Source organism: Juglans regia, chromosome 13 (genome assembly GCF_001411555.2).
Source record: "Juglans regia cultivar Chandler chromosome 13, Walnut 2.0, whole genome shotgun sequence".
NCBI classification, from domain to species: domain Eukaryota; kingdom Viridiplantae; phylum Streptophyta; class Magnoliopsida; order Fagales; family Juglandaceae; genus Juglans; species Juglans regia.
The window spans coordinates 10,707,183-10,718,704 of NC_049913.1; the positions used below are offsets into that span (position 1 = coordinate 10,707,183).

The following is an 11,522-nucleotide window of genomic DNA, read 5'->3' on the forward strand; positions in this document are numbered from 1 at the left end:
TTTCATTTAATTTATAAAATTTAAAATTTATCTTTTAAATTAATTAAATTATACTGGTCGCCGGCACAAAACTTTAAATAGAATGAAAAAAATATATTCATCATTTTAATTTTTATCATCCTTTCATCATTTTATGATTATGACATTAAATGGTAAATTTATAAATAAAATATAATAAATAAATTTTAATTATTTATTATTAAATTATAAGATAATAAAAAAATAATAAAAATTAAGATAATAAATAGTATTACTTCAAATATAATGGTCGATACTTAAAAAAAGATGTGTCGGATCTTAATCCTTGCGTTGCACGTACACAGTGGAATTGGGTGTTGGCTCTGTTGGGGGGTTGAAACTACCAAACCAGCCAAAGAAACGGCTGTGGTCGTTGAAGTCCCGACGGAGAAACCAAATTACGTAGCCCCAACGGCCACTCCTACTCGCCTCCTCTCCTAAGAATTAACAAATTGACACACACTCTCTCTCTTTCTCTCTCAGACACAAGAGTTCTCTTTCTGAATTCTTAAAATTACAGATTCGGTGGTGCTTTTCGACGAAAATGGCAAAAGTTATTCAGCAATCGGTTTCGAATCCTTGTCCTTTCTCAATCCCATTTCCAAAACTCCCACACTCCAAATCCTCGAATTATTCTCCCAGTATTTGTTTTCCATGTAATTTGCCTGGTAGTTCTGGGAGATTGAGAATTCTCTGTGAGGCCGTGGATTCTTCAAAGATTGACACGAAGCCGCCCCCGTCGTGGGATTCTTCGGTGGCGAAAAAGAGTGGGCCCTACCCAGGAGGAATGGGGCCCTACACGGGGAGAGACCCGAACGCGAAGAAGCCCGAGTGGTTGAGGCAGAGAGCCCCTCAAGGAGAGAGGTACGAGCAGGTCAAGGACTCGCTCTCACGCTTGAATCTCAACACCGTCTGCGAGGAAGCCCAGTGCCCTAACATTGGCGAGTGTTGGAACGGAGGCGGAGACGGTGTTGCCACTGCCACGATCATGCTTCTTGGGGATACCTGCACCCGAGGCTGTAGATTTTGCGCTGTCAAAACCAGCAGAAACCCCGCACCTCCCGATCCATCGGAACCACAAAACACTGCCAACGCTATCGCAAGTTGGGGGTATGTTAATGCTTTTGAGCTTGGGAACGACGACAATTTAAAATTCGTATATGTTCAGCCATTGTGATTTCTTCTTGTAAATTTATGCCTCCCTAAATAAAGGGCTAGATTACTGCGGTCCATTATAAATATCTGGAACAAGAACATAATAATATGATGCTTGACACTTGTTCTTCTGTTCGATAAGACTTTTGTTTCTGGTAGTTTTATATTTTGTAAAATCTTGAAAGTTGTCAATAACTTAAACGTTTATTAGACCTTGTTAAGTTGATATCTTTGCATTAGCACTGGCTTATAATGCATATTTTATCATGTGCATCCTAAATGCAATTTGATAACTCAAATTATGTTCTTTTTTCAAATATATGTAGTGTGGACTATATTGTTCTAACAAGTGTGGATCGCGATGATCTACCTGATGGTGGAAGTGGGCATTTTGCTCAGACCGTCAAAGCTATGAAGGTGTGTAGATCTTTCTGGCTATCGTCTTGAGGTACATTTTACTTGGTTTTGTTATGCATATCATTGCAAAAGAGGTTAGTGTAAGAATTTAGTTTTGTTGGATACTGTACCACTCCTTTTGCAGAAACTCAAGCCCGAGATCATGGTTGAGTGTTTAACTTCTGATTTTCGGGGCGATTTGAAGGCCGTAGAGACTCTGGTACACTCCGGGTTGGATGTATTTGCCCATAATATTGAGACTGTGAAACGGCTTCAGCGAATTGTCAGAGATCCTAGGGCTGGGTGAGTTGGCAATACTGGTCATCTTTCTTCTTATTTTTTGCTGAATAGTTCTTGATTGTTTGTTACTCATTCATTCATTTGTCAGTAAAGCAAACTTCACCATTGAGCCAAAATTTTTACATTTCATCCTCAATTTCATTAGCTTCAAGTGGCCTGCTCTACAAGTCATGACTCCTAATAATTCTACCAGTGACGCACCACTTATTATGTCCATTTTCTTTTTCTTCTCATCTGTATGGTTAAATTTTCACCCATTAACTTATAAGACTAATTGTCTTGCACATACATGTTCGGCACCCTAAGTTGCTCTCCCTCTTGGTAATTGCATTCGCAACATGGACTAATTCTCTTGCTTACTTGGTCACATAAACATTAAAGTTGCATTGCCTCATTTGTTTTCACAACTCATCTCATTTCACCTCATCTAATCATTACAACTTTTCCAAATTTCCACTCAAAATAAAATAAATAATTCAACTTTTTCAAATCTCAAAACAAAAATAATATTAAAAAAAATATATTCTAACAATATTTTATTCAACTTTCATCTCAACTCATCTCATCTCATTTGCGAAAACAAACGAGGCATTAAGATCTTTCCCGGGTTTCCCCCAACCAGTAGAATTGGATATTTTAGGTGAGAGAGTGGGGCTATTTTGCATGCCGTATTTGGTCATTGTGATATACATTTTTTTGTTGCTTTTTCCCCTTCTTTTGCAAAATGTTTTCTCCCTTATAGGTTTGCCTCTCTATTCTAAATATATGATTGCTGATCTATTTATGATATATGTATGTTGTTCTCTTATGCAGGTATGAACAGAGCTTGTCAGTTCTAAAACATGCAAAACTCAGCAAGGAGGGCATGATAACAAAATCTTCTATAATGTTGGGCCTTGGAGAATCTGACCATGAGTTGGAAGAAGCCATGGGTGATTTAAGGGCTATAGATGTTGACATTTTGACACTTGGACAGTATTTACAGGTTAGTTGATGAGCAATAGTTAATTGGATAACACCAGTTCCCTTGCTGTATGGGAAAATATCAGGGTTTGACGTCCTTTTTTAAAAAATGACAATGCCTCCTGAGGTTGCTATTATGTTTGCTCATTTTCCTTCTTCTAACCAGTCCGGCTAGCAGTCATCATTCGAGGTTGCTTTGGATGGGGAATTTGATTTCTGGGGAAAAAAAAAATGTCACTGTTTGGAATTGTATGTGTGTGGTCATATGGGTATATACATGTTATGTAGATTACAGATCTCTGGAGTGGAATTGTCACTTCTAACTAGGAGGTGACTTCTTAATATTTCCCCAAATGTTGAGAGAGGTTGGTGTAATCTGCCCTAGTCAGTTCTATCATATTTGTTATGTAATGTGTCAAAGTGAAATCTGAAACTAAAGCTAGATGAAAAATGGGATCATTTTTAACTTGAGTCCGGCCAAGTTTGTGCCTGTTATTTTGGCTGAGCTTAATCTTCTTTAATGCTTGAAGCTGGCTCATGACTGTGATCCGGCACTACTTGGCCCTTTGTAATATTAAAACCAGTTGCTCTATTTATCTCATTCTTGGCAGAGATAGTAACTTAAACGTGGTTACAAATGTTTTTTGCAGCCAACTCCATTACACCTGACTGTCAAAGAGTATGTTACCCCTGAAAAGTTTGCTTTCTGGAAGGAATATGGTGAATCAATCGGATTTCGTTATGTAGCCAGTGGGCCACTGGTGAGCTCTCTATTATGGTTTGCAATATTGATGGTAACATCCTAGATATTTTAGGAATTGGGCAAATAAATAAAAACCAAAAAGAAAACCATTTTTCAAATTAATTTCTAAGGAGTAATGTGATTTGATAATTTGCTCAATAGTTTAATGTTTTGGATTTAAAAAAACAGATCTTACAAGTTTGATATGCATCAAATTTTCAGGTCCGATCCTCATATAGGGCTGGCGAGCTCTTTGTTAAGACCATGGTTAGAGAAAGTGCTAACAGCACCGGCTCCCTATAGAACACCATCATCAAATTGGTGCACAAACAGTTTGCTGTGTGCAAATGACTGCCAAGGCTGTCCTAATTCTTATAGTCTAAATTTTGTAGTCCTAGTAAAAAATACATTTTCATTATTTGAGGATTTCTTTGCATTGATTTATTTGTTGTACAAGTTCCCTTTAAACGCTTAAGTTAGACATTATTCTCACATTATGATTTGCCACTGCTTCTATATTTTACACCCTTGAGTCTTAACATGGGTCGGAAGGGGAGAGAGGTTTCAAACAAATCCCAAAGTAGATATAAGTTGCTGTTAGATGTTTCTATGCCATTTTTTCAGCTTTCATTTGGATTGAAAATAAATAAAGTAGTCCATGATTGTCAACAAAATGTAAGCCCGTTTGGATTTGAAACTCACCTCAACTCATCTCATCTTATTATTATAATTTTATTAAATTCTCGTATAAAATATAATAAACAATTCAATTTTTTTAAATTTTAAAAAAATAATAATATTAAAAATAATATTTTAACAATATTTTATTTAACTCATCTAAAATCACTTTAATTCATCTCTGAATCCAAACGCTCGTGGTAGATGAATTAACAGGAACTGGGATTTTATCTTTGAACTAGTCTTGGGAAGCAGTTGAAAGTTTTGAAGCTGTTATGTGTGGAAACTAATGATTTAAAACTACCTCATCAGCATTGGGTTGTATTCAAGTTTTATAATTTTGAGGTATTTTTGTTTAGTTTATATAATAATAAAACATTCTCCCTATAAAATCTAGCGCTTGGCATACTATCTATCAAATTATGTTATTGCTTTTTCTAATCAAAAGATCATGAGAACGAGAATGCGGATCGCTGATCTTCCAAGAAAGACTGCAAATGAAAGGTTTTTGAAATCGAAAACGAATGTCACGAGTTCAAGTCACAAAATAGACTATCTATAGAAGCTGAATTAAAATATTTTAGTATTATGTATGGAAATAGTGTTAAGTTATTGAATACTGATAAATAAGTAAAGCCTTAAAAAAAAAAAAATTTCCACTGAATCGATAAAGTGGACAATCATGGATTTTGAATTTAAAATCGTGGTAAAATGTTATGATCAGTTAAAAGTTTAAGCAATTTCAATAATTTAACCAACTTTAGTAGTTTAACCAAAGAATAAATTTTCTCAACTTCCTCACACTCTACACTCTACATTTTTTTTAATTTTTATTATTTTTTTCTTTTATCAATAATGAATAAAAAATTTGAAATAATTTAAAAAAATAAATACAAAAAAAATTTAAAAATTTAAAAATATGTGGAGTATAAAGTATGGTGAAGATTTTGTAGCAAAACTCTTAACCAAAATGTTCACTCTCACACGTATCTTCACCTTTACTTTTGTTTGCTTAAAAAACTTGATTTATTTGTTTTTAGAGATGAGATAAGATTAATTGATATTAAAATTAAAAAGTTGAATAAAATATTGTTAAAATGTATTTTTTAATATTATTTTTATTTTAAGATTTAAAAAATTTAAATTATTTATTTTATTTTATATAAAAATTTTAAAAAAATTATAATAATAAAATGAAAAAATTTTAAAATTTTAAATTTTAAGCTTGAAGTAAAAAAGAACCGATAAAAGTTCAGAGTCTTTAGTCATGAACTTCGTCCATCGACTGCTAAAAACATTGTAGTATATCATAATGGGAAGCGCTCCGGCACAGATTCCGACGAGCTTCGGTCATGAACTGAGAGCTTGCCTTCGTTGTCGTCTCGTCAAAACCTACGATCAGGTGCAATCCTTTCCCTAAAAGATCAATGTTAGGGTTCGATAGGTTCTCTTCTTCGAGTTTAATGGCTAACATTGATTTGTGTGTTTTTTTTTAACTTTATTTTGAAACATATTACACAGTTTAGGGAGTCAGGGTGCGAGAACTGTCCATTCTTCAAGATGGACGAGGATCACGAACGTATCGTTGATTGCACTACTCCTAATTTCACTGGGTATGCATCTTTTTTTAATTTTTATCATAACTGAACTGTTGGTGATCTTAATGTTATTGTGATGTTTATTACTCCCTCAAGGTGAAAGAGTGCAAAGATCTTGTTTTGTTTTTGTTGTTTTAATTTATTTCTTTTCTTTTCTTTTTACTTATTGTGCTTAAAACCTTGCCCAACTCACTCCGATGCAGTCCATTTGGATACTTCCCTTGGATTTGACGTATCTGTAAACTAAAAACTTGTACTTTGAGTTAAAAAAGAACTGTTCCCATTGTATATTTGCACACTTGCGGTTCAAATTGAGAAACTTCAACGTGACTTCTTGTAGAGTGGAGTTGGGGAGAAGTTCAAATTCCACCTTGCCAGAAGGTTTGTCTCCCTATCTCCAATGGTGGATTGGGTATTAGAAATATGAGAATTTGTAATCGGGCGCTACTAGACAAATGGTTGTGGAGATGCAATAAGTAATCAGAAGCCCTATGGAAGCTGGTGATTGAGAGCAAATATGGAGGTTTATGGGGAGGATGGTGTACTAAAGAAGTGAGAGGGGCTTATGGAGTAGAGTTGTGGAAACACATAAGAAGAGGATGAGAGGTATTCACTAGATACACAAGATTTTTTGTGGGTGAGGATTTCATGATTAAATTCTAGAGTGATATCTAGTGTGGTAACAATGCTCTACAGGATGTATTTCCTTCACTTTTCCGGTTTGCAAGTGCAAAGATGTTTCAGTGGCTGAAGTCATGGTGATAGCGGGGGAACAGTTCCAGTGGAATATCAATTTTAGTCAGGCAACACAAGATTGGGAAATGAGCAGCTTTGAAGAATTTTTCAGCCTTGTATACTCTATAAAACCGAGCAACCAGCAGGAAGATATGTTGTGGTGGACTCCAACAGGTAAAGGTTCTTTCTCGGTTCGCTCTAACTACAAGTCCCGCACACAAGAGCCCAATATTCAGTTTCCATGGAGAAGGGTATGGAGACATAAGACACCACCCAAAGCAGCCTTTTTCATGTGGACAACTTCATTGGGTAAGATCCTCACAACCGACAATTTGAAAAAACGGAGGGTGATCATCGCAAATTGGCGTTGCATGTGTAGGAAAGGGGGCGAGTCGGTGGACCATCTCCTTTTACATTGTGAGATAGCTAGGGTGTTATGGAATGAAGTGTTTAGTAGACTAGACTTGGCTTAGGTTAGGTTATGCCCGAGACAGTGGTGGCAGTTACAAATCTAAGAGGCATTCAACAGATTAAAGATTTGTGGAAGATAGTCCCCATATGCGTCATGTGGTGTTTGTGGCAGGGGCGCAATGAATGGACTTTTGAAGACAATGAGAGATTGCTGGAGGAACTAAAAGCTTTTTGTATTAGAACTCTATGTACTTGGGCCATTGCTATTGATTTTAATGGCATGGATATACATGAATTTCTTGTCTCTATTGTGCCTACTTAGATAGGGCATACTTTCTGTATTTGTACTGGGCCATGCCTAGTTGTTGATTAATAATACTTATTTACTTATCAAAAAAAATATTTGCTCACTCTTCTTATCTGGGAAATAGCAGGAACCAGTTTTGTGCATCTTATGGTATCCTTATATATTATTCTTATGTATGACTGAAACGTCAATTATCTGAGTATCATTGAGTTTCCTAGGGTAGTGTTTCTGGACAAGGATTCTGTCCATGTCACTTGAAATGAATAGTATTCATTTGGTTGAGCATATGAGGTGTTTGGTCGTTTCAATTATCATTAGAATCACTTTGAGAAATATAATGATCATAAGTCCTCATATTTCCAACTAAATAAATACTATTTACTTCGCAAGGATCCTATTCCAGTCTTGCCTGGGCTTGCTGGTTTTTAAATTCACTTTTCCTTTTGCCTATTTTGATCCTTTTTGTCTATTGAGACTTGCAGTATAATTTCAGTCATGGATCCAAGTAGAAGTTGGGCTGCTCGGTGGTTGCGAATTGGTATGATAAACACCTTTTTTTGTATGTTAGACACCTTCTTATACATGTTTTCACTCCCATCTTTTTACTTGTTCTCTCTCTTTTTTTGGCTCTAGCCAAATCTTAGCATCTACATAGTAATTCCTTAGATCTCTTTTTTTCCACTATTTGGAATTGTTCTAATTGGCAAACACTTGTTATATGCAACGGCAAGCCAAAGTTTCCCAATAGGTTCATTTCTTAAAAGAGCTAGTATATTGCCATAGTGTTTGTCAATGTTCATTTTTTTTTAAACCACAATGAAATATCTCTTATTAATAAAAAGATCATATTCTAAAGGTCGTGTAATTATAGGATTATGTATTGTTATTGACTTTTCAAGATTTTAAGGAATTTAAGTAATCGATATGATGTAGAAATATTTGAGTGTGCCATACAGGTGCCTTTCTGATAAGAGCATGCAGCTTTGAAACTATACTAAGATCGTTCAGGGCTAATGTTGTATTAGTTTGATAACACATAGGGGCATGTTATGGAGGCACATTACAGTTGCCACAGTTCACTGGTATCATGGCGAATCACAATTATAATGCACGAATTTTTTCCATCCAGAAATTTCGTACTTTTTCTTTCTTTGTTGAAACTTATTTAAAAGGAAAAATCTAATATAATTTTTTCTATCATACTTAGATTATGATACATTTGTTCACAATTATGCTTTAGTTTTGGAAGTTTTGACTAAAACTACCTTATCGCGTCCTAAATTTTAACAGAATTATCTATATTAGTTCAATATATACCTCCCACATCAATCATTCCATGTTCTGGGGTAAGTGGTACAATATGCTCTTGTGCCCAGCCTGCATGTCACAATGATCTACATTCTGGGCATACTTTTTCTCTGCTGATGGCGATGCTTCTTCCTAAACAAATTCAAATGTTATTTGGATCTTGTATTAAGATTTTTTTAATGTTCTTAGGTTCATATAGAGTCATGCACTTAAAAAATCTAAGTTTTCAAGAACTGGTCTTTGTAATTTTGAGTTTGAGTTCCCCCAAAAACTTTTTGCAGGAAGATTTGTCCCTGGTTGTTACACTCTTGCAGTCTCAGAGGCACTTCCAGAGGACTTACAGGTTTCTTTGTGTGTGTGTGTGTTCTCTCTACATTAAATTCAATTCATATGCTTTCTTTGATTTAGGAAAGGACTTATGTTACTTTGCCTATAAGTATCTCTTTCATTAAATTAACTCAAAGCGTGATCGGCAGTCTTGCATGCTAATCTTGCAATCAATTCATCCATCCAAATTGTTTGATAGACTTTTCCATTTAATGTCATACGTGCATTGCAAATTATGTACTAAAAAACACAGCCAAGGAAATGGTCATGTGATGCAAATTAGTTAGATATATACTTGGCCATTAACTCTTGTGGTTAGCAACATGGGTGTGCTGTGCTGTTAATGGTAATTTTATGCAACAAGGCTTCCATTAAGTTCTCGGAGACAAATAAATCAACTAGCCATGTTGCACGTGCTCGTTGCAAACCGCAGGTATTAACAAGACCAAATGTTGAAACTAGAACAGTCCTTGTGACCGGCCATAATTATACACCCCATTTTAATAAGAAGCCCGGTGGCCCCGGTAGTATAAGCATGGTTGCAAATATATTATTATTTGTTGACCCATGGCTTATGCTACATTTGCTATGGCATTGTCCCAGGAAATCTAGTTGTTGAGCTTCATGTCTTGATCATTTTTCTTCATTTAGTTACATTGATTTTGTGTAATATTTGCAGTTGAAGCAAATTAGTGGGATATATGCTCGTAATGATTCAGAGCTGAGTATGCTTTCACATTCTTATTCATTTGTCTTTGGGATAGTGGTTTGGGTTGAAATCCCAATCCGGTTCTGGTTGTGTTGGTTTGGGTGGTATTTGGTCACCGGACAAATTGTAGCCCATAGTCCCATACTACTGAATAAGTACCTACAGTAACTCTGTTAAAGTTTCAGTTGGCATGCATTTGAAAAGTTGATGTTTTTTTTTTCCCTTTTGAGCGCATTGGAAAACTAGATATTTCCATAGAGATAAAAGGGAGCTTGTAGATATTGTGGAACTAACTCTTGTCAGAATCTATGCTTGTTTGTCCCATTACTTATATTCCTAACATTTTAGGCATTGCGTTTCATTTGAACTTGTAACTTAGAATCTTTTCCATTAATCATTCTGTTGGTCTGTTTTTGCAGAATTTATGTGAAGACGAGCGTGTGCAATATGTACCACCAAAACGCGTATGAATATCGTTGCAAGTATCTGAAATTTGAACGTTTTATAATGCAACCTGTTGATGCTTGAAACCTTCTGTAGAAGGATGACATTGAAAAAAGGATTTTATGCTCTCATATTTAAACTAAATACTGGTGAAATTTCAATTATGCTCCAAGCCTCCAAAGAAAACGGAAGTAGGTGGGACCGTCCGCACGACGCCCTTCACCCTTCTCCCTATGAAAGAGGTGGGTCTCGTCTCATAGCAAGCAGGGGTGTAAAATTTTCGATTTGGGCTTGAAAAATCGACCAATGGATTGGACTGAGAACTTATTTGATTGGTTTTGGTCCTCCATTAGTGGTACTAAATGGGTTTCGGTCCAATCTCGGGGTTGGATTTTTTCACTCCAGACCGGATCGAGCCGAACGAACTATAAATATATATTTTTAAATATATTTTATAAATTATATATGTTATTTTATATAGGAGTTATATAAATAAATTATATAATTTTCATTTAATCTATGACTATTGACAATATAAATATAAAATATTTAATTATTAATTAACTAATATCAATTAATTAATATATAATTATCAATTTTGATCATTTGAACAACTTTTTTTAGGCTATTTTTAAGTAAAAAAATGTGCAAATAAAGTTAAATAGTTATATTATTCAAAATTACAAACATTGTGTGCTTTTTTTATACTAATGGATTGAAAATTCACATTGCAGGTTTTTTTTTGTATACTTTAAGAATGATGTGGTTTTTTGTATGATTGGGCCTCCATTTGAAATTGGCTCAGATCGATATGACTCGATCGGACCAATAGCTAACAGTCTGGTCCATTAGGGGTGATAGGTCTAGTCCGGTCCATCATTCCTCCCGGACTGGACCGATTTACATCCATAATGTCAAGTGGGGTGAGACCTGGGTGCATGGGAGGAGAAACCCACATACTCTATCACTGAATCCCTTTGTCGCTGCTGTTGAGTGATGGTTCATCTCATCCCATCCCATACCATTGGTGTTTTTCTCTTTTCACTTTCTTCATTCCACCTAAGGTTACTACCTACCTTATACAGACAAGTAGTCGCCCTCCTTGTCCTCGACACCCACCTCGGCGATATGGTTATTTATTCCCCACCCTTTTAGGGGCTATGGTTTTGCTTGCCCCTACACAGCAAGTGGGGGTAGATAAGCCTGAAATCCTGCTTGACTGTTCATAAATATGTTGATGACATGCATGACTTTAAAATATTTCTGGTATATTGCTTGATCTGAATTATCTGATTGTTCTGACTGACAAACACACTCAATCATGTGTGTAAGGTTGTGTACTAGTCCCACATCCTGTAGCCACAAGAGGAACCATTGATCTGATTTGATAAAATATTATGGTAGAGCACGCTTAAATCTGTGGCTTGCACA

The 11,522-nt window shown here is 35.5% G+C and overlaps 2 protein-coding genes across 2 annotated transcripts; both read left to right on the top strand.

The window, feature by feature from the left end:
* Positions 1–310: 310 nt before the first annotated feature.
* On the top strand, positions 311–4,066 carry LOC109014391 (lipoyl synthase 1, chloroplastic-like). The gene is made up of 6 exons (XM_018996850.2): positions 311–1,128; positions 1,500–1,590; positions 1,715–1,872; positions 2,683–2,854; positions 3,483–3,593; positions 3,797–4,066. The coding sequence occupies exons 1-6, from the start codon at positions 563–565 to the stop codon at positions 3,875–3,877; spliced, it is 1,179 nt and encodes a 392-aa protein (XP_018852395.1). The 5' UTR covers positions 311–562; the 3' UTR covers positions 3,878–4,066.
* A 1,428-nt stretch (positions 4,067–5,494) lies between these two features.
* On the top strand, positions 5,495–10,255 carry LOC109014392 (transcription elongation factor SPT4 homolog 2). Its single transcript, XM_018996851.2, has 5 exons — positions 5,495–5,654; positions 5,774–5,865; positions 7,786–7,841; positions 8,893–8,954; positions 10,067–10,255. The coding sequence occupies exons 1-5, from the start codon at positions 5,565–5,567 to the stop codon at positions 10,115–10,117; spliced, it is 351 nt and encodes a 116-aa protein (XP_018852396.1). The 5' UTR covers positions 5,495–5,564; the 3' UTR covers positions 10,118–10,255.
* The last annotated feature ends 1,267 nt before the right edge of the window (positions 10,256–11,522 follow it).